Below are 24,237 nucleotides of genomic sequence, written 5' to 3' on the forward strand. Positions count from 1 at the left end.
TTCGTTTGCCCTAACCATGCGGGTTTTTTCCTTTGTGACTCTGCCGACTTTGACCATTCTCTGTGAAAGTGCAAGCGCCCATTGTGACCGAACTCACATCAGGCCAGAATATTTTTTTTCTTTTGGTTTTTGGTGGTAATAGGGTAATTTAGGTCATTTTTATCTAATTCACAAGCGGTGGAAAAGAAACATGTATTTTTTAACATACTCTTCCCTCATTTTCCTACAATCTTCCCCCTTTTTACAGTTTTTCTACATAAGCATGTAGAAAAATGCAAAAATTATGTTAGCCCAAGGTCAAACTGAGATTTGTAATCAATAGTTTTTCAACGCTCGTGAATAAGGGAGATATCTGTTAAATTACATTTTTACAGTACCTGAGCTCAGAGATGCTGCAATTCAGTTGGTTGCGTTAATATAAGAATAAAACTTTTCATAAGTTACACAATAACCTGTTTCCAAGCCCTTAGACTTAAAAAATATTACATACTTCAATTTCGTTCCAACTTTCTTAACTCCAACATTCCCTCCTCCTATCTCTCTTTCATCTTTCTTGCACACACCAGGAAATGAAATGACCGCTCTGGGGGGTGTCCGGACCCGCCGGACACTCGGTCTCAATTCTTCGACTCATTCCGACCGTTATTTCTCTCGACAACCTCTTGTATTCCCATTGTCTCTCCCCCCCCCCTCCACCGCATACGAGACAGCCTTCCTCTTCACTTGCAGGGAGCGTCTTGCCCGCCAAACGGCCCACCAAGAAAACTAGCCGCGTCTCTGCGTCTCACACTCTCTCTCGCCTTTTTTGCTTCTGTTCACCCATCACACCAATAGCTGCGCTCTCCCCCGATTTCGCAATGTTTTTTTTTTCTATGCGGAGATATCTGTCTGTCTTCTGTGACCAAATTAAGTACAACATTAGCTGCGCGCTGTCATTTATCCCATTTCTTATTTTTGATGAATATTTACTTCCGTTTGTTCCGTTTTGACAGCTAGCCATCTCTCTTATTTTCTCCGTTCGCCCTTTTCTTCGCCAATCAAAAATGCATGAAATTACTACGTTTTGGTCTCTCGGTATTTCAGAAACAAGACAGACAACTGACAAAGTTGATACATGATACGCGCGTGTGTGTGTGATTCATTCATTCATATCAAATCTTTTTTCTTCTTCTCCCTTCTCACTTTTTTTTTGTCTTTTTTGATATCAATTTCACTGGATAAGTTGTCTTAATGAGACGACACGTGACAATACAGAAACTAGACTTGTGTTTTTGTTGACTTTTCTTTTTTCCCATTCTCGACGAATCTGTAAACAAACAAAGAAAAGAACACGCGCTCGATATTCTCAAGTTTTTGGGAAGTTTTTGGGGAATCTCGAGCAAAAGTAGTGATCTTTTTTACTAAAAATTTGTTATCAAAGTTATTCAAACTTTTATTCGTTATCTGTTCCCGTTACCTTTTACTTATATCATCAATTTTCAGTATGCCCTAACCATGACTGATACACTTGATTTGAAATTATCTAGTCGTCGTCATTGGAACCCGGTGAAGTGTCCAGTCCGTCTGGAAGTAAACGGCCAGACTCAAACTCCCGCATCTCTAGTCAAAAATGCGCTCAATAACCCGTCGTTTAATTTGGTGATAACGACCACTAGTGGACAACGTGTGTACATACCATTTGAGGAGGATAGGTCAGTTTTCATATTATTTTGTGTCGTGTTTACTCATTCAATTGAGTTTTATATTCAATCCAATTTCTTCTTCTTACAGAGAACTATTCACCGCCAATATCGCCGACGACCCATCGACTTCATCTTTGGTAAGTAACAAGAGTGTATTTGTTTGTCTATTCTATTTCCTCAACACTTCTACCCTCATAAAGAAAACGGCGGACTGACCCTGAACTAGTTTTAAAATCGAGTTTTATGTAGAAGTAGTGTCGAAATACTGTGAAATCAAAAGGAACAAAAGTTTTTTTAATGTTATGGAAATTGGAGTACTACTCCTTGGGTTGACCATATAGAAGATGTTTTGCCTATAGGTTTTAAGCGAGAAATTGTCAAAAATCGGTTACACCAGGATGGAATCACCGTCAACAGATTAAGTCTCCTCAGCACTACCACTGTGTTACCGATGCGCTCGTTTTTATCTTTGCAAAAACGGTTTCTCTATGGCCAACCCAAGGAGTAGTACTCCAATTTTCATAATATCAAATATCTACAAAGTACTAAACTAGAAATCCACACCTTTAAAAATTGAAACAATGGTCATTCAATTCAATTTTCAGATATCGCATTGCCATTTCGCGGGTGTCACAGAAGATGGAAGACACGCATTGTCGTTATGTGATCCGAAAGGTTGAATTTGAGCACATGATAAAATAAATATTTAAAAAAAACATTTCCAGACATCACCGGTCTTCTCATCACCCAAACTAATCGATTCGGTCTCTCCACTACTTCCAACGGGTCTTCATCCTCTTTCGTATTAACGCCATACGTTGAAAACAATTGTGGTGAGTTAATCCTCTTGAAGTTTTCGAAACGTTGTTTCCTACTTGAAATTCAAATTCAATGTGAAACGGTTTACTGTCCCGTTCACGGTACATTTCTCAAAAAGAAAGAGAGTGTAACAGATGGAAACCAGTTTTCTCTTGTGTCTGAACATGCAACATTAATCTTGTACCTCTCCACAACCACCGTTCCAATTAATGGGTGTTCAGACCAAAGAATGGAATTAGTGAAGAAGTTGTATAGGAGCGAGACATGAACGAGAATATAACATATAGATTTAAAAAAAAAATTTTAGATCTCGGTTCACTGGTGACATCGGCTTCCCGACGGAAACGAGAAGCTGGAAAACCGAATACTGTGATTGACCGTAATCCATCGTACATCAAGGAACATCTGGATGGACGGAAACGTTATGTCGAGCTGGCGCTGGTCGCCGATTATTCAGTGGTGAGTAATTCAGTAGTGAATAATAAATAAACGATGGAAAAACTTGAACGCGGGGAAAAAGAGAGAATGAGTCAAAATTAGAACAAAATAGTTTTTAAAAAAATAATTAGTGCCCTGTGGAAGGTCTGTACATGTATAGTACTCTGCAGAATTGCGAAACTCCTAACCGGCCCGGAGTCAAAAATGTGCATAATTTTTGAAATTTTTATCAAAAATAGTCAAAATCCTATGTACGCTTGAGTTTTTATCTATATTCAAAAACATACTCGAAAATTCGACTTTTTTGCAAAAAAAACAAAAAACGTTCACATTTTTGTACTGAGACCCGGATCGACCCGTCCAAGTAGATGAAAAATTTCAAATCGGCCCGACCCGTTGCACGCCTGGTACTCTGCCAAATTGTTTACTTGTTTCCTTACTTTTTGTTCCAAGAAAAACTATTTGACACTTATCTTGAATAGTCAAATGTACCTGGAATTTGACTAGATCTAAGTAAGACTACGGAAAACATGTTTACAATTAAAATTTTTTAAAAATACTATTTGAGCTAGAAATAACAGCGTTTTCCTATCCGCAGAGTAATTTTTGCTAGCACTTTGCTGATTTCAATCCCAAAAATGAAATATTTGAATTAAGAATCAGTTATTGTCACTAATAAATAAATAAACACTATTCGGAATTACCAAGAAAACTAATTTTCAGTACACCAAATACGACTCGGACGAGAAGAAAGTCAATGACTACATCCAGCAAACTATGAACATCCTGAATTCGGTTAGTACCTTCAATTTTATTTTTATCTAACAAACTATTCTATTTCAGCTCTACTATCCACTCAATATCCGAATCACACTTGTCTACTCGGAAATATGGAAGAAGGGAGACCAAATCTCGGTGCTCGCAGATTCAAAGGAAACCTTGAACAATTTCATGGATTACAAGAAGATTCTGCTGAAAGACCACTTTTTTGACACTGGATATTTGTTAACGTGAGTTTTATTGCATTAGAAATTGAATGACAACATTATTTCAGAACACTGAAATTCGATGAAGGTGTTGTCGGCAAGGCGTACAAAGGAACGATGTGCTCGTATGACTATTCTGGCGGAATTTATGTGGTTAGTTATTCATTCTAGTTATTCTCGAACTTTCCCAACTAATTCATGAATTCCAGGACCACAATAACGACACCGTAGAGACAGTCGCCACTTTCGCTCACGAACTAGGTCACACATTTGGTATGGACCATGACCCGAATGACAAAGATGTCTGCTACTGTCCTATGCCAAGATGCATCATGAATCCACAATCCGGACATATGGAGGTGTGGTCTGAATGCAGTGTCAAAAATCTTGCTAGCGGATTCAATCGTGGTATTGACTTGTGTCTGTTCAACGAGCCTGGTCAGAAACCAAGTGACGCCAAATGCGGAAACGGTATTGTGGAAGCTGGTGAAGAATGTGATTGTGGACCATTGAAATGTGACAATCACTGTTGCAATGGTAGCACTTGTAAATTGATTGGAGAGGCTCAATGTGCATCAGGAGACTGCTGTGATCTGAAAACATGTAAACCAAAGCCGAGAGCTACAGTATGTCGTGCAGCAACTGGAATATGTGACCTCGATGAGTTTTGCAATGGAGAAACCAACGAGTGTCCTGCTGACTTTTTCGTTCAGAATGGTGCAACATGTCCCGGAAGAGATTTGGTGAGAAAAACTGAGAAATAAATAACACTTTACATAACAAAAACATAATTCCAGGAGTTCTGTTACGAAGGTGGATGTGGTAGTCGCAACGATCAGTGTGCGAAACTTTGGGGACCCACTGGACACGTTGGAGATGACAACTGTTACCGTAAGAACACAGAAGGAAGCTTTCATGGTAACTGTGGTACCAATGCACATACCAAGGAGATCAAAAAATGCGAGTCAGAGTGAGTTGACCACATTATGCCGAAAAAGGGAAAAACAGGAAGAAGAAGCAGAGGAAAAAAACAAAACAATAGGGATTTTACGAAAAAATGATGAAAAATCGATTTTCAAACGAAATTTTTGCTCAGATGATGTAATAATTGTGAAAATGATCCGGAAACAGCTAAAATAGAAAGTTAAAGCAATAAATCACTTAATTTGGAAAAATTAGACAAAACGGTTGGATAATCACTTTTTTAGTCCATTTATTCGACTTTCATCCAAATTTATGGGTTTTCAGAAATGCAAAATGTGGACTGTTGCAATGTGAAACTCAAGCTGAGCGTCCAATTTTTGGAGATCCGGGTTCGGTGACCTTCTCACATAGCACGGTTTATTCTGCGCTGAAACGTGATGATAAGAAGTTTTGCTACGTCTTCAAATCAGCATACGGTGGTCTTAACGCTCCTGATCCAGGACTCGTGCCAGATGGTGCGATGTGTGGTGAAGAGCAGGTATAGATATATTTCTGAGTGTGAGATTTAATAACTTTCTTCATTTTCAGATGTGTATTGGTCAGAAGTGTCAAAAGAAGGAGAAGATCACCAAAGTGACGGCGCAATGTTTGGACGACTGCAATTTCCGAGGTTTGTTATTTGGTAATTCGAACTTTTGGATTATACGCCTCCAGTAGTTTAGTGTGACCAAAAGTTTGTTTATAGAGAACGATGAACAAAATTTGACACTTTGTAACCGAAAGAAAAGATTAAGTTTCCAAACATTTAGGTGTCTGCAACAACGTTGGAAATTGTCATTGTGAACGGGGATTTGGTGGAATTGCATGCGAAATTCCTGGATACGGAGGTTCCGTGAATAGTAATGAAGCGTACAAGTTCAGAGGGTGAGAACATAGTGATCATTGATCCAATTAAATATTTATATATGGATTTTTAGAATCACGCTGTCCTCCACATTCCTTTTGTTCTTCTTCTTGTTTGGATTCTTGATTGGTGGTCTTTGTATATATTATCGAGTTAAGAGGAAGAGGAATTTAGTGTCTGAGTGAGTTTCAAACTTCAAGATTTAAGATATAGAACTATCAATTTTCTTCATTTCAGATGGTGGGCAGTTGTCAAGAAGAAGTTTGACCTCCATGGAGATTTGGTACCAGTCCGGAAAGCACCACCGCCACCATATGCTCAAAGAATTCGGTGAGTTTATAACAAACATGGCCAGGCAAGGTTAGAAAACATTTGGTTCCTATTCTGAGATATCCAGGTATCTTAAGATTTGAAATTTTTGAAAGTTTACTATCTAAGCCGGGTCGAGGAATATTTATATACCACTAAAACGGAAACTTTTAAAATTTAGGTTTTACTTTTTTTGTTAGTTTTCAAAAGTTGCACTTTTGAGTACGCATGCAAAGATGATGTTGGTAAGGTCAATTTCAGAATTTGTTTTCAAAAAAATTTGTGATGTGTCTTAAATTTGAAACATTCCGCACAATTGGAAATGCAAGTACAACAGAACAAATTAGAAAAAAAATTCAGAAAACCGTTAATTTTGTGAGTCTTGAAAATGCTCATTTTTGCAATATGACCTGTAACTCTTTCTCGACCCGGGATCCTTAAATGGTTGATTTAAAACAAAAATGTTGAAAAATAACTGTTGGTTAAATTGGTTTATCAGTATAAAAATTTTCTCGAATTTCATAATACCTCAACCAGACATTACATTACCAGCCAATTTTTGTACCCATCTCACCACTATTGTCTCATATCTACAGTACTCACTAATTTTTCCAACTTTCAGCCAAAGTTTCACCGCAATGTGGGGCGAAGATCATTCTCACGTGGCAGTCGCGCAACCCGCTCATCCACGAAACTGCTACAACTCCTGCTGCCGTCAACCACCTCGCTTCGATCCTCCATCAATACCAATGGTCACTCTGAAAAATCCCAATCTTTCCAGCCCGACTCCACTTTTGAATTCAAGTGAAAAAGAACAGAATAATGAGAAAGTGGAACACCAGCATGTGGAACTATACCCAGTGGCAGATAGTTTCAGGAGTGATTCAGCGGTAAGTTTATTCATTGTTGTATCCCGGAAACTCAACTTTCCCCCGTTTCCAGGCGTCATTTAACACTCGAACCGGTTCCCTCCGACCCAATGTTCAACCACCTCCCGTTCCTCGACCCAACAATGACGTGTTGACAAAATTAAACGAGGATCTTGTGAAGGAGAAGAAAACGAAATTTGATCAGCTGTGAGAAAAATTTATATCAATTTGTGCATTTTGGTGAATGTCACGTTTTTGCAGAAACAAAAGTCTCCCGTTGCCGCCCCCACTACCAAAGGAGAAGCCAAAGACTAGCAGTTCAACGAGTCTACGTAGGAATGAAAGTATACGACCTGAACAAGCACCACCACCACCGCCAGCTCATGCGGTAGGTATACAGTGCCGTGCAAAAACATTTGAGTTCAAGAGAATATTGCAACACAAAAATCCTTATGGAAATATAGGGTGTTCTAACTGCCCCTGGATTTTCGACAATCGCAAAAAATACTAAAACTTGGCTTTTTCAGTTCCAGTCATGGATTTTTCGAAGTAGATGTCTAAAAATCGGAAAATGACTATTTTTAGATTTATCGAGTCTAGAACTTCATTTTTAGCCAGTTATTTTAGTAGCCGGTAGGGTTTTGGAGTATGTATAGGTGTCCAATCTCTGTCATTTGAAGGCATGGAAATACCTTAATTTGTTGGGAATAACATAAAAAATACGTCAGTGTTTGAAAAGCTTCCGAAATAATGTATTTTCTATCTCGTAGAGAGGCCGGACTGTCATAGGCCAGACTGTCATAGAAAAACTACGGTGGTCCCTAAAACAATTCAATTTGTATGTAGGACTTTCGAACATGAATTATAACTATCGGGCTCAACGCCTGTGACGCCTAATCGCATTCATCCAAATTATACTTCTTAGATCTACTTAGGAACTACTTGCGTAGGATGTAATCCTAATAGTCCATCCATTACAATCTGACAGTTCCTTACCACCGCACATATCGCTTCTGATCTACCACGATAATCTAAAGTGATCATACATTTCAGAAACCATCTCTTCCTGCAAAACCACCAAAAACCACTACCACCACACACGAAGGAAACGACAATTCGGAAGCCGAAGAGAAAATCGATGTTCGATCAATGGCAGCAATGTTCAATCAGAAACTAAAAAAATGAAAATGTTTTTATAACTTATTTTATATCCATTATTTTCAATTTTCTTTATTGATCTTCAAAATCTCGTCTAAAATTGTGTTAAACCCTCCCATCCAGTCAACCCACCCAACGAAAAAGTCATAATTATTCAATTTCTAACCACCATGTGATAAATGTCCCCTCCTTTTTTGTATTCTTTACCCCCGTTGCTTTCTCTCTATCTCTATTCCGAACTCGAAACTTTCCTACTCGATATAGGTTTTTTTTTTCAAATTCTCATGCCCATTTTTTTATTACGCGTACCTGTGATATTTATTTTGTTTATTTGTAACTTTTTTGTAAATGCGTCGGAAACAATGCCCTTTCCCTTGGTCCTTGCCTGTATTATGAATAAAACTTGCGTCGATTCGAATCATTCAAAAATTTCTAGCATATTTAGCCATTTTTCAGATCCCTCGATTGTTTTTTCAATTTTCTGACTTCAGCTGTTTTTCTTCCTCGGTATTGTTTTGCACGGCAATCTTGGATGAAATAAAACCAAAATAAGATAATAGATAAGAATTGTAACGAAAAAACTAATACGGCTAATAATATACTTCCCTCTTTCAAACCCCCCCATGGACAAATTGGTTTTCTGATCATTTGTCACATTGAGTAGCGAACAAAAACCCGCAACAAAAAGAGCACCCAAAATAGACTGCAACGTAGGTTCGCTCTTTATTCTCCGGATGCGTCATTCCCACAAATCGTTGCTCTGGCATTTTCATGTTGTAGAGATTACATACTAGAACACACACACAACGCAAACATATACATCATCATCTGGAGATGAAGTTCTAAATCCATTCGTGACATTTTCTCTGGAAGAGGAAATTTATCCTTTTTGCCGGATGTTTATGAGTGGGTGCATGAAAAGTTGACATTTGAAAATTGTTTGAACACGCTTCGCCGATGTGGGTATTAGTACCAAAAGTCGGGTAGATCAAAACTTCAAACGAAACGTCATATTTTCAAAAAAAGGTACCGTTGCGTTAGAGCATTCACAGTTCACTTCACTTCCTTTGGTCGATTTAGACTTTTGACATTAACCATGGAGAAAGAACAGATGACGTATAGGAAGAGCTAAAATTGTAGTAATTTGAGCCATCCTGTACAAATAAAGTCAAACTAGGCATTCAGAAGGAAAAATTAAGACTCCATAGTATCGTTATCTAAAGTTTCTGTCAAGAAATCTGCAAAAAATAGGTTTCTTTTATCTTTGAGTTCACTTATAGGATTAGGTAATATCATTTTCTATTTTTTGATCTGAGATTAAGTTTTCTTTATAATAGAATAGTCAAAAAAGTTAATCTTATGAAAAAGACTACGGTAGCTTCAACATATATCAAAACACGGATCATTTATTTAGATGTGAGGATAGACATCTGAAACGGTATATATTCGGTTGTAGCATAACATTACAAGTCATAGATAAGACAGCTTGACATTTTCAGAATCTGTGAGTCAACATTGTCAAACCGGATCTGTTTTGATTTGATCATTGGATGATTAGTTTTTTCAAGACCCAAAATTATAAACATATTTTTTGTTCAAAATCTCACTGCAGATATAGATATAGATATTCATTTTTCACATGATAAGCTCATTAGTGAAACAAAAACAGTAGGAGCTCATTCAGCGTTCTCAAACTATTGTAATATTTTGTGAAAAAATATGTTTTTCACATTTTGTTATTTAGAAAGCAAAGAATCTTGTGTTCGAACACTACCGTAACCCAAACCAAATGGGTCACATTTTTAGTTCCTCAGTTTGTGTAAGCCCCCACTTCAGTGTTCCAAAAACATATTTTGCGGATATGTAAGGTTATGGTAACCAACAGTAGTCATCCAATCAAAATCTGACCAGAATAAAAATGATATTACCAAGAAAGAAAATTGAATAGATACGTCAGTATATTATTTTTCCTGAGTAATTGAGAGTTATAATTCAAAACAAGGTCCAAATATTGTTGTTGGACGTAATTTTGGTTCTGACTTCTACCAATTGTGATAAACAGAGCAATAACAAGTTTTGAAATTGGAAAGCTGAGCGATCGCGTTACAAGCAAGACTTGATTTGATTGTTTTGTGATTCAAAACAATTACAAACCTGATTTTTGAAAAAATTCATAGAGATTTCCCTAGAATTGGAAATTTCCCATATTTTTTATTCATTTTCTGCATGAAATCTTTTTTGTCATTGCGTATGAAAAGTTCATCGGGATAAGATGCGTATTATAACTTCAAAGAATAACATAAAGAGCGACATCCTATTTTGGAACACTTTTAAGTTGATTAGATTTTCTCCAATTTCTTAGAACTGCCCAATTTATGTTGTTTTGTCTGAAATCTTGTTAACTTTTGCTGTGATAAGTGAAAAATGATATACTTTAATAAAAGTTCCCGGTGTCACTCCACTGATTGTCAAATTTGGTCAGCTTTTGTGAAGATTTCAGATTTGTAGTTTCCGGTCCCTTATGGTTGAGTTACAGTTCATCACGTCATTGAGACTATTTGAGTCTCAAATTAAGAGATGCATTTCTTTATAGATGTGTTTTCATTTCATATCATTCCAAATTGCTACCAGGCATTGAGGACAGCTTGATTAGGCAAATCCCAGATATTTGTTCTGTGCTCGTCACTTGCCGCCGAGAAAAACAGTCTTAAAGTTTCACCCCTGTGGTTAAGCCATGTAAAACCCCGAAGATTTTCTCAGAGACAAGTGACGAGCATGAAAAATTTTTTTGAGATCTGCTTAATCAAACTGTCCTTAATGCCTGGTAGCAATTTACGAATGATTTCAAAATTACAACCCCCATGAGCTTCTCTTGTCAAACGTCTCCCGACCATACGTTAAACGGAATTAGCACCCTTTCTTTTAACGTCTCCACTCTCGTGTACACCGTTTGCAAAGCGACAACCCTTCGTTTTGCAACATCAATTTTCCTTTACCCTCTCCAAATAGGGGTCGTTGCGAGATATGATGCAAGGAGGTCTCAGAGAAGACGTATTCGGCCAGGGCACCCCTTCCCTTACCCTGCCTATATCCTCTTCGCAGTGCAGCCCAAATGATCTTTCCTCGATAGTGGTCTCTTTCTTTTTCGCTATCTCTCGTTCTTTATAAATAGAAGACTGCGCGCAGGGAGACTCAAAGAAGAAAGAAGTGATGAGCGAGGAGAGGAAAAAGTGGAATTGGAGAAATAGCTGTGAATGGAACAAATATCTTCTGAATGTTGCCAATTTGGAAGGTTGAGTGAAAAGAAGATAGGAATTGGAGAAGAACGTCACAAATGCAAATGTCAAGTATCCTTTTTTAGATATCCTCATTAGATAATTCTTGACTTTTAGTTTCATTACGTTAGATCATTAGCGATCTTCCGGACTGGGATCATCTTTCAAGTTTTTAAAGGTTATTTTTATCTTTCTCTACATTCTTTTCCTAATGATCGCAATTAAAAAATTTAGAATTTTTAACAAGTGTGGTAATACTCTATTTACCTCGCGTCATTTTTAGTTCTGTTCAGGCAATAAAATCTCGCATCATGAAACTGCTTTAGGTTTTGCTTCCTTCCAATGAGACCACCCTGAATTCAAAAATCAAATCGGTTGTAATCCCATTTTTTCTGCATACAAGATTCAATTTGATGAATGATCGTGCAGTAGTTTGTAGGTCCGCATACGTAGTGATCAATGATGATAAGAGTAAAAAGATATAAAAGTGATGTGCTGAAAAATGAATGGGTATCGAAGATGAAATATACATGAAATGTTTAGTGTCAATTTCCTAAAAATGTGAGAATATCTTAATTGGGAGGAAATACTTACTACATCAGTTTAAAAAATTTGGATATCTGTGAACGGTTGGTAACAAAGTATCCGTAAAATCAGTAATTTCTCGAATTTTTTTCAATTCTGAGAGTCTAACGTAAAGACTGAAACAATCACAAACAGATTCGAGGTTGGACCATTGGACCTTTGTTATCGGCATAATTAATTTTTTCATAATTAAGTAATGTGTCTAGAAAGCAACAATTTTGGAAAAGTGTCAATACAGTAATGAGTGCTACCATTCCTTCTGTTCCCTCGACTTTGAAAATAAAAAGGAAGACATCGTTCTTCCGTTTTTGAGAGTTGTGAACATTAGATTATTTAGAATCATCCACAATATCAAAACTACTCGGTAACAATATGAAATGGCGTTGGAGTATGAAATACGTTACACTCTCTTGTTCCACTACTCCATTCTGGCGTGATTCTTGTTTTATCATGAAACATGATTTTATCAACTTTTCATTTTTACAAATTTATTTACTTTTCTTGAAAGTAAATATCACTATTTCCGGATAAATAAACTTTCATAGGATGATTATTTCATCTGTAAATAACCATAAAACTAAGTCTCTGGCTGTTCTTTAATCCTAAATCCAACCACATTAAAGAATGTTTCCGCATTCTGAACCAGCGGATTATCTACATCCGCTCATTAAGTTTAAGATACCGTATACCTTGGGCCCCAAGAGAAGATCAAAAATAGATGAAGGTTTGGTTACAATATAACGTATGTACAAGATGATATTAATTGCGTCATGTGTACTATTAGAAAGTGTACAAATGCTAGCGCTGATAACAGAAAGATCGTAGGCAAGTGTTGCAAATAATTGTCCCATATCGTTTCGGAATTGCAATTTATTTTTTTTTCATCTTCTTTTCTTTTATTATTGGTTCTAATTTGGTTATGACATTTCCCAATAATTTCCGCTCCACTATTTCAACAATGATGTAATATAAAACCACCACCCCCACAAAAAAAACAATTGCATTAAAAAAAGAGATGGATAGCAGCTCTACGTAGTTTCCTCTACGACACTCTCCATATTTAATTATATTATTCAATGGAATTACTTCATTCATTCTAGTTGATGTTGGGTGTTGGTATTCTTCACGATGTCATTTCGATGTTTAGAAATAATAAACAACAACTGAAACACTTTTGAAGATCAAGCTGATCGTTGAAGTAATGGATTGCAATAATCGAATGTTGTTCAACAGATTCTTACTACAAGAACACGTCAGAACGAGTTCTGATCAGCTTTGTGGGTGGCATTGCATGTTTTGTGTTTCACCAAAACACCAATATTCAATCAGTACTTAGAAGATTAAGTGACCTGATCAAGATCTGTAGTGACTGGTAGTTCTGCTGATTAATGAGATCTTAGTGTTCTGATGTGTGCAGCTACAGTAATCAAGATTAGGCTTTCTGACTTGTTGAGGAAAATTTGACATTTGAGTTTTTAATTTGGCTACAGTATACCCTTAGCTATTTTTGATCAGAAGTTCGTTTTTGTTGCATTATTCATCTAAATCACAAAGCAATCCATGCATCAGATCGAATTTCAAAGTTTTTCTTTGTTTTCATTTCTATTTTTGTCCCGAACTTGTCGACGTAGTAGTTTTGTGGATTTTACAAAATCAGTCTAGACAAGGTTTGCAGAACGTTTTTTTTTCTCAAAAAATGACTTTTCTGGAATTTAGAAAAGATAGAGTGCATTATTTTCAGATTTAGATTAAAGCAAAGTTCTCACGAATGATGTGGGTAATCAAATTGATATGTATAGAATCACTCTAATAAGAAACATGTGTACCAATTTTAACACTTTCTGGTTGGAAATTGATTTATGGTACAGTGCATTCAATCTGAATTTTTACTTCCTTCTGGATCCACAGGACCACTGGATCCAGATTTAGCTCGTTTTCTATGAATCAACACTCAATTCTCGTTTTGTTATCAATAAAAGTCCAACAGAACTGAAACGGTTAAATGAAATCATACTCAATTCATGAATTGAGATTAATGTATTTGTATAGTGAACACTGAATAGAATGATGAATGTTTTACACGTGTAGGCTTTCTCATGTTTATTCACCAAATCCTAATCTTAGCCAGAACAATTGGTACCGGGAGATAAGGGACAATCATAGTGGATAATCTGTGTAGATTAGATGAAAAAGGAATCAAACGGTTTTTTGTTTATGAAAAACACGGGGTATTGGGATTTTCCGAAATTATTCATGGGTTCGACTTTGATCTTGTAGTTTTTCAACAAATAGGATTTCTATTTGTCATCTATTTTTCAACATTCAAAAGTCAGAATAGAGAAACCTTAAAACTTTAAAAAGACATTTGAAACCTTTTGGCTTGAAATCCTCATTCCAAAAACAATTCGGAATCCCTTCAAGTGTTAGAAGTACAGAAGTTTTAGCTGGTGACACATTTAGATCCGGAATAGAGAAAAATAACAAACTAGAGATTTCTGATACGAGAATGACGTTTCGAAAACAATTCATTGAGAGTATTTAATTTTGGTCCAGTGATTTATCCACAAATTGAGAAAAATACAATTACAGCGCGGTTCTTATGAAAATAACAGGGAGAATGTTCCAGAAATAACCATATTCGTGTGTTTTTGAAGGTTGTTAGTGGAGTGTTATTGGACTATTATAAGTTTTGACGTTTTCTAGAATCTGTTTTCCGTGGATTACGTGTCAATTTCAGTTTGACCATTTTTGACCCGGGGAAAAATTGGTTTGCTACACAAAACAACAACATCACGAACAGGAAGTACGGAATAAGCACAAAAGGTCTTTATATACCTATTTCCAAAGAGTGCAATTTGTTAAGGTGCATGTATTCATAAGCAAAAAATTAAGCTCTGGGGTGAAAACATGGAAAACAATTAGCGAGGTTATAAACATTGATTGTACAACTTGGAAATATGAAGTTTAGGTAAAAATAATCAGGAATACAACGGATTTTATGGTATCTGCCATTGCCAGCAGATACATTTTGGATTACAGTAAGAAACATTGAAAATTTGTGAGTATACAAGAAAATGAATTTTTCATTTTACTTTGTGGATGCCAGTGGCACCAGAAAGTTCCAAAACTGCTGGAATTAATTGATGTCGAAGTTACACATGGTAGCTCAACTGCTGTCTTGAAAAAACAGAAAACACAGCACATAGTAATACAAATCACACTGGATAAGTGAAAATGGACTGTTTTTGTCTTTAAGCTCGACATACTCAAGATGTCTCGTCGTTTTCAGTTTTCAATTGGAACTATTGTGAAACAATATGATTACTCTTGACAATGTTTGTAAACTGTCAATTTTTCATTCAAATAACTCAGTAGGGAAGGCAACCGAGTGACCGTAGAGGTATAAGACGTGACCAATATCACTGGAATGCTGAGAACACGCTGGTTCCAAACATATATTTAATTTTTGCCCTCGAGTTCTGGTATTCGAGAAAAACGAGGTCAATTCTAAAAATGTAGGAACATTATCTAAGAGTTCAATAGCAGACTCTCTCTACTTATTTCACTGGGAAGAAAAAAATGTGAATTTTTCAAAAAAAAACTAATAATTAGCACATATGAACGTTATGTAGTGTAATCCTGTGCGTTTTTGGACCCCACACGCCGCGCAGGTGGTTACGCAGGTGTCCTCCAGATTTGGTATATACTGAGTGGTCCTGTTTTAAAAACTCCAACAAGAATTCCATTCGAGAATGTTCCGTGCCTTTGATTTAACTTTTCCAAACTACTTTGATTGTTTTATTTCCTAGTTACTGTTCCTCTGCCAACTTCTCATTCCGCTCATTTCTATTTGATTCTACATATATCAAACATAACGGCACCTCCAGCGTGAAACCAAAATCCAAAACTCCTTTCCCCTCCTTTCTCTCAGTCTCAGCTTCTCCCTCCTCTCAATTTTCATCCTACTTACAACACGCCACGCCCCTTTTGCAAGATCGAGGGGAAAAAAGAAAAGAAGGCGGAGTCTGAGATACTAATTGCTAAAAACTGCTCGTCATCAACCAGTATAAAATGCCCGCTCCGCTCCATTATCACCGGTTTTTGGGCCTTGATTTTATCAGCTCTCGTTCTTCCTCTCTAGGCTCCCCTTTTTTGAGATCTTCCAAAATCTCTTCTCTTTTGAATTTATTTGTGTTGTTTTTAGTGTATCATCATCTCAATCAGTATGCAATTCTATTGTCTTCTTCTTCTCGCCGCCAGCGCCTTGGCTGCTCCACGAACGACACTCACCGATGACCAGATCTTTAGGATCATTACCAAAACATGCGAGAGCACCAAGTTCAGCTGCCCAAAACAAGGTAACATAAATTACTTACGGATTTACAGGAAGAACCCCAATTTATTTCAGATTATCTGATAAAGGATGGAAATCAGCGGTACATCGATGAAGACGCTGTGATGAGATCTGACACTGTCGGACTTTTCAAGGATGGAAAATTGGAAACATCGGAAGTCATCGAAATCTTCAAAGTAAGTTTCACATTGATCAAATCAAACGTCCAAATTTTTTTCAGACTGAATTCTGCTGCACCGAAACCGACTGCTTGAAGGAGTGCAACATCTTCCCAATCAAGGAAAAGCCCATTGTCAAGAACTTTGATCTCTACGCCAAGGATCTGTTCGCCATGGATTTGGAGGAACTCAAGGTAACTTGCTAAACAGAAAAACCAAGTGATAACTGACTAATTTCCAGCCGTACGAAAAAATTTGGTACGACTTCGTCGAAGACTACAGCACCGGAAGAATCAAGAAGATCCCAGCCGAAGTTGAGGAGCTCTTTGACATCCTCGACGCCAACGAACGCCGCTACATGGCTCTCCTTGGCAAGACTCACAACCACTGATCTCTCTCTTTTTCTCGTTTCCGTTCCTTCCCAATTCATCTGACCTGTTTCTGTTTCTCCCACCTTTTTTTTTGAATCTCAAAATCCTCTCCTCCAATTACTTGCACTCCTCCCCAATAATGTCGATGATCTTAACCATTTTCGCGGTTTCTCCGAACGAGTATGGTACACATTTTCTGATTATATCCTAATTCTCACACCTCAATTATAAGCCCCCTCTCTCTTTTACCCCCTTTGCTAACTAATAATTATAATACCGATAATATTTATTGAAATGGGAAAGATACTCGTAACTTTTGTTGAATAAATAGATTAGAGTGACAGTTTTGTTTGTTGTTTGTTGGGATTTTAGGTTACAGCTAAATAGGGAAGGGAATTATGGGTCGGGTCATTAGAACGAAAATTTTGCACTGATTTCGAATCTGTATTCCAATTCTGCAGAACGATTCTGTGAAAAAAGTTATTCAGGTTTTTGTGAGATCTCAGTACTCAAAATGGAAACTCTGAAGTCACGGAAATCGTCCAAACATGGGAATCGGAGGGATTGAGGTAAACCAATATATGTTTCAAACAACGGGGAATAATTTTTGTTGGGTTTGGTTGAAAATGTTTTTTCGACGAATTTTGAAGTTTTTGGTGGCTAATTCATGGGTTAAACGTAAGAAATGCCGGATTTTTACAGAATCTCCGAGAACTTCGTTCTACTGAACCAGTAAATTTGTGTTCTGCTGTTTTTAGAGACTATACCACTCCAGTCACCAATGTTCCCCCCTAACAAGTACGACATTACCACAAAAACCCATTGAACGCCTAACCGAATTAAGTGTGTTGGAACATTACGAAATATATAAGATATAATTAGAACTTTTTTAGTTTTCATAGATTAAATGAATTTGTGAATAAGCTCAGATACGGTAAGACATAACATAAGATAATAACAATAAGTTAAAACGAGTTTTCAGTTTTCAGTTTTCCAAGTGAGCTCCACACCATCCAGTCAAATTGTGATTCAGAGAGACCTTTGTGTCATCTTTGTTCGCGTATTTTATAAGATCTTCAAAGAAACTTGCGATTCCCTGAAATTAGTCAGAGTTGCGTAATAGCACAGGCTATAATTCATACCTTCGGCATCATTGAGTCGATGAGTGCTTGTGGGATACCTTGCAGATGCATGTCTCCTTGAACGATTGAGGTGATTTTGACTCCATCTCCTCTAAAATCAAAACGATTCATTGATCTTTTGAGATCAAAAAAACTGAAAGTGCGAGCAACACACAGTATACTCTTTTCTTGATAAACACGAACTACGTAATATTCCCTTGCTACGTGGTAATAACATGTTATCATTTGAAAAAATCTGTTTCGTCGAATGCACTTTTGGAATGTTATGGTTCTATCATGTTAGATAGAATTTTGAAACAAAGGGTCGCTTGAACTCACAGGGGGTTAAGCATCAAAAGAGTTGGGTAGGTCTGAGCTCTAACCACTCCGGCGGTCTTTGGCGATTTTTCGTTCTCCACACTAACCATGACCACCGAACGGCTTCCTGAAAAGAAAAAAATAAAGTCTCCATGTTTTTTCCCCTCACTATCTTTACGTACCATCAACCGAATCGTATGCAAAACGACACAGATCGAGGGTCTCCCGTGGCGATATCAAGCCCATCATCCGGCCCTTTGTTTTGTGGAGAATAACTGACGTATCCTGGAAATGAATGGTTTCCGGTGTCTACGGATTGCAGAAAAAAACTGAAAACTGACATGACTGATCTCTTCAACAACGCTAGTTCCGGCAGATTGAGAGTCCCATTTGCTGCGGTGGAGGCCTTGGGGATGTATCATAGCGGATACCTGAAATTGAGTTTCAGCACGATCAATTGATATATTTATGAAAAGTAATGTGTCGTTTTTTTCTTTTTTGAGTTTTGATTTCATCGATGTAGGTCTAAAATGGAAAAACAGATGTGTCGTTTTTTTCGTTTTCGACTACCGTGCTTGATCATTGAAACATTAAAAAATTTAAGACTCTCTTAATCCCTGGACTACTATCCTTGGACTACTGTAGCACTGATTTTTTGGCCATTTTGCGTTCTAATCCCCAAGTGTTCCTTCATAATACCTCAGCACACGTTCTATTTGGAATACGTCCTTCGTAGCGGAAAATGTAATTATCCATCACGTTGCATCTCATGCTCCAAATGCTGCCAGTTTTCTGTAAATGTCAACATATATGAAAAGTTCACATGTTACGTAGCTTGTATCCTGTGGGAATACACTGTGTGACGTTGCAACCAAATCACACACTTTTTTCACATGAAACACTCAAAATATACTTTCATGTTTGATTTTATGGTTCATTTCTAGATCAAATGAACACAAAACGCCACAGGTTGAGAGTTGAGAGACCCTGGTGGGTAGGGGACCCTGCTCACCTTCTCGGTATGAAGTTGCCATTCCAAAGAGTGCAAAAGATGGAAGACACGGTTTTCCGCATTCTGCATGGCGGCATCATACGTGGCGTGGTAATCCGGAGTTTCGGTAGCGGGCATCATAACGGTCAAAGTAGAGGGGATTGAAGATTACCTGGGATTAAATGGTATTACTGTGTGGGTTATGTGGAAAGAAAAAAAACCAGACTGTATTAAAGATATTTTATGAGTTAGACTAATGTGAAATGGTTATATAAACAATTTAAAAAGAAGGAGCCTAGGTGAAGCACAAAGAGACGTCAGCTAGGTTGGAACTGTCATTGGATATGCATCTGCTAATGTTCTTCTCTTCTTTTCCATTCCGAGCTTACAACCCCGCGATTTCTATCCCAGATACGATCTATCTCCGCCACCGACAACGTCAGAGACGTCAGATTGGCGGGAAGTCGGAGGAAGCGTGAAGAAAAGACCAAGCGTGCCGTCATTTATTTGGCCACCAAATTTTCCATTCAGCATACATCTCTAAGATCCAATAAATTGCATCGAAGGCCTTCACAAAACTGGATATGTTTGGTAAGAATGCGATGGCATGAAGATTGATATCTGAAAACGCACTTACTGTGCTGTGTTGCACGTCGTTTTTTTGTTAACCGCCTTGGAATGCTGCCAGAGATCGAAATGTGCGATTTTGAGCGACCGCGGGTGGCACAAATTTGTTGTCCTTTACAAGTGCGACCAGATTTCGCCGGGGGGGGGGGCTTTTTGAAAGTGGATATTGGTACGGTGTATTTTTCTAACGTGTGTAGTCTAGATTTTCTTCAATAAAAATCTTCAAAAAGAGAATGTGGCAAACAATTCACATCAAGATCAAAATTAAACTTATCAGTGCATTCAAATTGTATTATCCTTGTTTTCACGAGAGATACACCACCCACGTATAAAATTGTTTACACAAATACTCCCCGTCCCGAGTTCATCCAATAATCCATAAGTCCTAATGTTTCACCCACTCCCTTCCCGGTACATAGAGTCATTGAAAACATGTGATGGGATATCATGGGGACCAGTATGTCACCGGATTTCAAAACAAGAAGAATGTACCGCCATAGATCAGAAGTCTTGTTTTGGTACACATGTATTATATCAGATTTTGATTCCCACTATGTTGCTTATTCTTGTTTTCCAGTTTCCCACAGAGAGTTTCCATTTTGACGTAACGACCACATACGTACACTTATCTCCTGACACTTCATGCAATTAATCATAGTTCGATGAAAAGGGGAGAGGATAACAACAATTAGCGATGATACGTAACACACCAACCGGGTTCAGTGTAACAGCTACACGTGTGTACACACTAGAAACGTTTCGAAAAACAGAGGTGTTTTGTTGTGATGAAGCTTCCGTGCTAGGACGCTGCTTTTACTAGAAAGTTGTTTGTCAGTTCCAAAGGTGTATGAGTAGGCAGAAAGTTGTATAATTGTCGTAGTGAAACGCATGTGTGGGTTAGTGTGTAAAACCAAGCACGTAAATAACATTATTATATCATGGATCATGAAACGAAAGGGAGCAAGACAACTCAATGTGCATGGAGAACAAGGGGAACAAAGAATTTTGAAGAGAACTATGTAAAAAAAAATTAACTTATAATGTCTGGTACCTAATTGTTGTTTGTTTAAATATTTAAGATTTCATGTGACTGTAATCTGTCTGGTTAAAATTAAAATTACGTCATTCACCAGAAAAACAAGTCAAATAAATTTTTGTTTATAACATAACAAATCAGGTCTTTTTGACTTGACCTTGAAGTTGATCTGAACACTGAAATAAAAATCTTTTTTTTTCTCCCTTACACAAATTTATTTTTTGTTACAAAGTTTAGTTTCAATGACTGACAACAACCCGCCACGAACAAAAAATTGATCGGAATTTATACTCATACACGCACACACAATGGAATAAATCCGTTTTCAACAATGTTGAGTATCGACGAAATCGTGTTCAATCCCCATCGCACCTCATATCGGTATGCCTGTTCGATGTCGTACCATTTTAGGCATTCTACTACTTTTTGTGGTTGGAGCACATACACTTGTTGATTATGACTCGGATTCTGGAAGGAGGGTAGGTGGAAATGATTTGGAATTTTGTTTGAAAATTTATATTTTTCATTGATCATGTTAGAAACTTTTAAAAAAAGTAATTATCAAACTTTATACTTCGAAAGATTGGAAAACGACCTTAGTGTAATTTTCTTCTCTTGCTGACGTATGTACACAGTGTAATAGTGAAACGAGAGACAAAACTTTCCACGTGCGTGAAACGTTAGTAGTTATACCTGCGCCGCTATTGTAACTATTGCCGCCCGGTTAGCTCAGTCGGTAGAGCACCAGACTCTTAATCTGGTTGTCGCGGGTTCGAGCCCCGCATTGGGCTTACGTTTTTGTAATTTCTACTTTTACAGTTTCTGATTTGGGCGCTGTGTATTGGAGCGACCAACCCGGAAAAATGTGTGGAAACTGAGTTTTATGGGCAGTTGATTCTAGCCACGTATGCTTCTACAATCAGTGAATCAAAGTAATTATAAAACTTTCAGATTTGAAGCGGATTGCTCAGATTTGATATTTGCTGGAAAATGTCGAGTAGTGGTGAGTACCCAGTGACTTGGTGGACGGTTTCAAGTTTCAAACGATTTTTTTTTTGAGATTGACGTCGACGATGCTTATACACTGTTGGGAATAACATTCAAAGCAGAGAGTGATATCGAAAGTACTACATCTACACTATTGAATCAGCAAACTCTAACAAATTTTGGAACTTATGGACAAGTGCAATCGGATTTCCTTACTGCATTTGGAAGACTTTGGAATAACGGACTTGGTGCTTATATGAAACAACTTTGGACGGAATATTGTGATTTGTATATTTCGGTATTAAAAAAACCGGAGCATTACAATTTTATTGACATATTTGTTTGTAGTTCAGTGGTTACTCAATGGGAGCCTGCTTAGCACAGATGGCTGCAGTAAGATTCCAAGAGGAACAGTGGTGGCCTGCAGATCAGATGTTTTACTTTGGATATGGAGCACCAAGATGTGGAAATGAAGTCATTTTGGATAGACTCACTGCTAAATTACTAAAATTCATTTTTAGGACTTTGCCTACTACGTGGACACTAGTCTGGCCGACAAGTTCAACATCGTTTGGTTCAATGATGCTATTCCGGTATTCACCAGTTTTAGAACTAATTACAATATGTGTTTTCTAGAACTACCCGGATTCTACTTGCACATTCGGGAGTGCAGCCGCAATGGGGCAGTGTACCAATAGCTATTTCTCGTGCTGTGTAAGTATAAACCAGTTTTGTATCCGACAAAAAATTGAAAAAGTTCAGACAACCATTCACTACACGTCTTGGTCCAGTGTGGCATTGAACACCTACTCTACCTGCACTTCTAACACGTGTCCTGTTGCAAGTAAACATTTATTTCTTTTATTTTTAATTTCATATTATTTACAAAACTTCTTCCAGCCGGTACTGCATCTGACCATTACACCTACTTTGAGACGACAGCCGCCGATGTTGACAGTCTGACTTGTACGGATACCAAAAAGTTCCCATGATTTTTCGTTCAATAAATCACTTATTTGCCTGTTATTGACATTCGATTTCAAAATTTGTATTGAGAGAAAATTTCTTCATTTGCCTTCCACTTAAGATTCTTATCAACACTTGGCAGCGGCTGCTGTCGTATTTCGCAACATGAAGAAACAGACAAAAGAGAAGAAATAAAAGATAGGAGAAGAGAAGTGAAGTGATGAATTGATAGAGTAGACAGTACAGATAAACTATCGCCGCCCGGTTAGCTCAGTCGGTAGAGCACCAGACTCTTAATCTGGTTGTCGCGGGTTCGAGCCCCGCATTGGGCTTACGTTTTGCAACAGTATTTATCTCTAATTTTTCTGTTTTTTAAAATGTTTTTTTTATAAACTTGCCGCAATATCCTTTGTATTTGAGTTAACTTTTTTATTTTTTCAATTACGATAAAATTTTATTGATACGCGTTTTGAAACCAGTACTATTTATGTAGGTCAAATCTTGTGAAATACAAGAGGGTACAGCATAAACATATCAGTTTATCGGAATTCTCAGTTCATGGACTATGTACCTATCAAAAATGAAACGCCGAAAAAAGAAAGGAAGACATCTGCTCTGGATAGGTTCAGTTCTTTCCTGACATACATTCCTAGTCAATGTATAGACAACTTTACGGTTTATCTCAAACAGAAGGTACGGTGTACCATGTGAAATTCATTTTCAGAGAAAATGACTCATGTTGTGCCCAGATCATCGGCACGTTCTTCGCATTGAACAACTTGAACGGTTTTTGAATATTTCAGACCTCACCACGACATTGTTCTTCTACAAAAATGGGAGAACACATAAAATAGCAGAATATTACGTGTAGAAGTTAGGACGTTGGTGAGTTACACTAATTTTATTTGACAAAATGAGGAAGTTGTTCAGAATGACGACTGCCATCTCGGATTGATGATTGAAATTCGAAAAACTCGAAACTCAAGTGTGACGTGGTCATGTTAGACAAAAGCACAGTTGCAAGTACTGCATTCAAATGAATTGAGGATGTTGAAAACATTATAAGTGTATCAACTCCAGAATTGGACAATAGATGTGCGATTCATCCAAAATTCGTTTCTTAATACTTTGAATATTTTGGGAACATGCTATTGAAATATGATATAGAGAAAAAGGCTCATTTAATTCCGCTCTACATAGTGAGCAAATGATTTCCTGTGCACTTTGTTGTCTGTGTCAAAGAAGATTTCAAAAAATTTCCAAAAAAAAAACAACATCGACCATGTTAACGTGCTTGAACAGTTACCAACATCACGGTCAGGTTTCCAATGGATTGTGAGAAGACTTTGTGACTGAAAA

General features: G+C 37.4%; 5 protein-coding genes across 5 annotated transcripts; 3 read left to right on the forward strand and 2 right to left on the reverse strand.

Moving 5' to 3' along the window:
* Nucleotides 1-1,494: 1,494 nt before the first annotated feature.
* On the forward strand, nt 1,495-8,116 carry GCK72_025754 (uncharacterized protein; the record flags this gene model as incomplete). The annotated part of the gene is made up of 19 exons (XM_053736467.1): nt 1,495-1,691; nt 1,771-1,819; nt 2,288-2,357; nt 2,408-2,515; nt 2,809-2,960; nt 3,663-3,734; nt 3,783-3,949; nt 3,994-4,078; nt 4,135-4,668; nt 4,723-4,895; nt 5,174-5,387; nt 5,438-5,519; nt 5,659-5,773; nt 5,827-5,934; nt 5,991-6,083; nt 6,685-6,952; nt 7,005-7,138; nt 7,193-7,319; nt 7,985-8,116. 19 exons carry the CDS (start codon nt 1,495-1,497, stop codon nt 8,114-8,116), a joined length of 2,880 nt encoding a protein of 959 aa, XP_053580033.1.
* An 8,058-nt stretch (nt 8,117-16,174) lies between these two features.
* On the forward strand, nt 16,175-16,852 carry GCK72_025755 (uncharacterized protein; the record flags this gene model as incomplete). The annotated part of the gene is made up of 4 exons (XM_003105449.2): nt 16,175-16,307; nt 16,358-16,479; nt 16,524-16,655; nt 16,703-16,852. 4 exons carry the CDS (start codon nt 16,175-16,177, stop codon nt 16,850-16,852), a joined length of 537 nt encoding a protein of 178 aa, XP_003105497.2.
* Nucleotides 16,380-16,891, reverse strand: GCK72_025756 (uncharacterized protein; the record flags this gene model as incomplete). Its single annotated transcript, XM_053736468.1, has 2 exons — nt 16,380-16,625; nt 16,709-16,891. The coding sequence occupies 2 exons, from the start codon at nt 16,889-16,891 to the stop codon at nt 16,380-16,382; spliced, it is 429 nt and encodes a 142-aa protein (XP_053580034.1).
* A 926-nt stretch (nt 16,892-17,817) lies between these two features.
* GCK72_025757 (uncharacterized protein) lies at nt 17,818-19,400 on the reverse strand (the record flags this gene model as incomplete). The annotated part of the gene is made up of 7 exons (XM_003105468.2): nt 17,818-17,928; nt 17,975-18,065; nt 18,293-18,398; nt 18,454-18,556; nt 18,613-18,702; nt 18,971-19,063; nt 19,284-19,400. 7 exons carry the CDS (start codon nt 19,398-19,400, stop codon nt 17,818-17,820), a joined length of 711 nt encoding a protein of 236 aa, XP_003105516.2.
* Nucleotides 19,401-21,308: 1,908 nt separating this feature from the next.
* GCK72_025758 (uncharacterized protein) lies at nt 21,309-22,904 on the forward strand (the record flags this gene model as incomplete). The annotated part of the gene is made up of 9 exons (XM_003105571.2): nt 21,309-21,404; nt 21,745-21,830; nt 21,877-21,928; nt 21,986-22,210; nt 22,261-22,386; nt 22,434-22,505; nt 22,549-22,626; nt 22,675-22,756; nt 22,813-22,904. The coding sequence occupies 9 exons, from the start codon at nt 21,309-21,311 to the stop codon at nt 22,902-22,904; spliced, it is 909 nt and encodes a 302-aa protein (XP_003105619.2).
* Nucleotides 22,905-24,237: the final 1,333 nt, after the last annotated feature.

This window comes from Caenorhabditis remanei, chromosome X (assembly GCF_010183535.1).
Source record: "Caenorhabditis remanei strain PX506 chromosome X, whole genome shotgun sequence".
Lineage (NCBI taxonomy): Eukaryota > Metazoa > Nematoda > Chromadorea > Rhabditida > Rhabditidae > Caenorhabditis > Caenorhabditis remanei.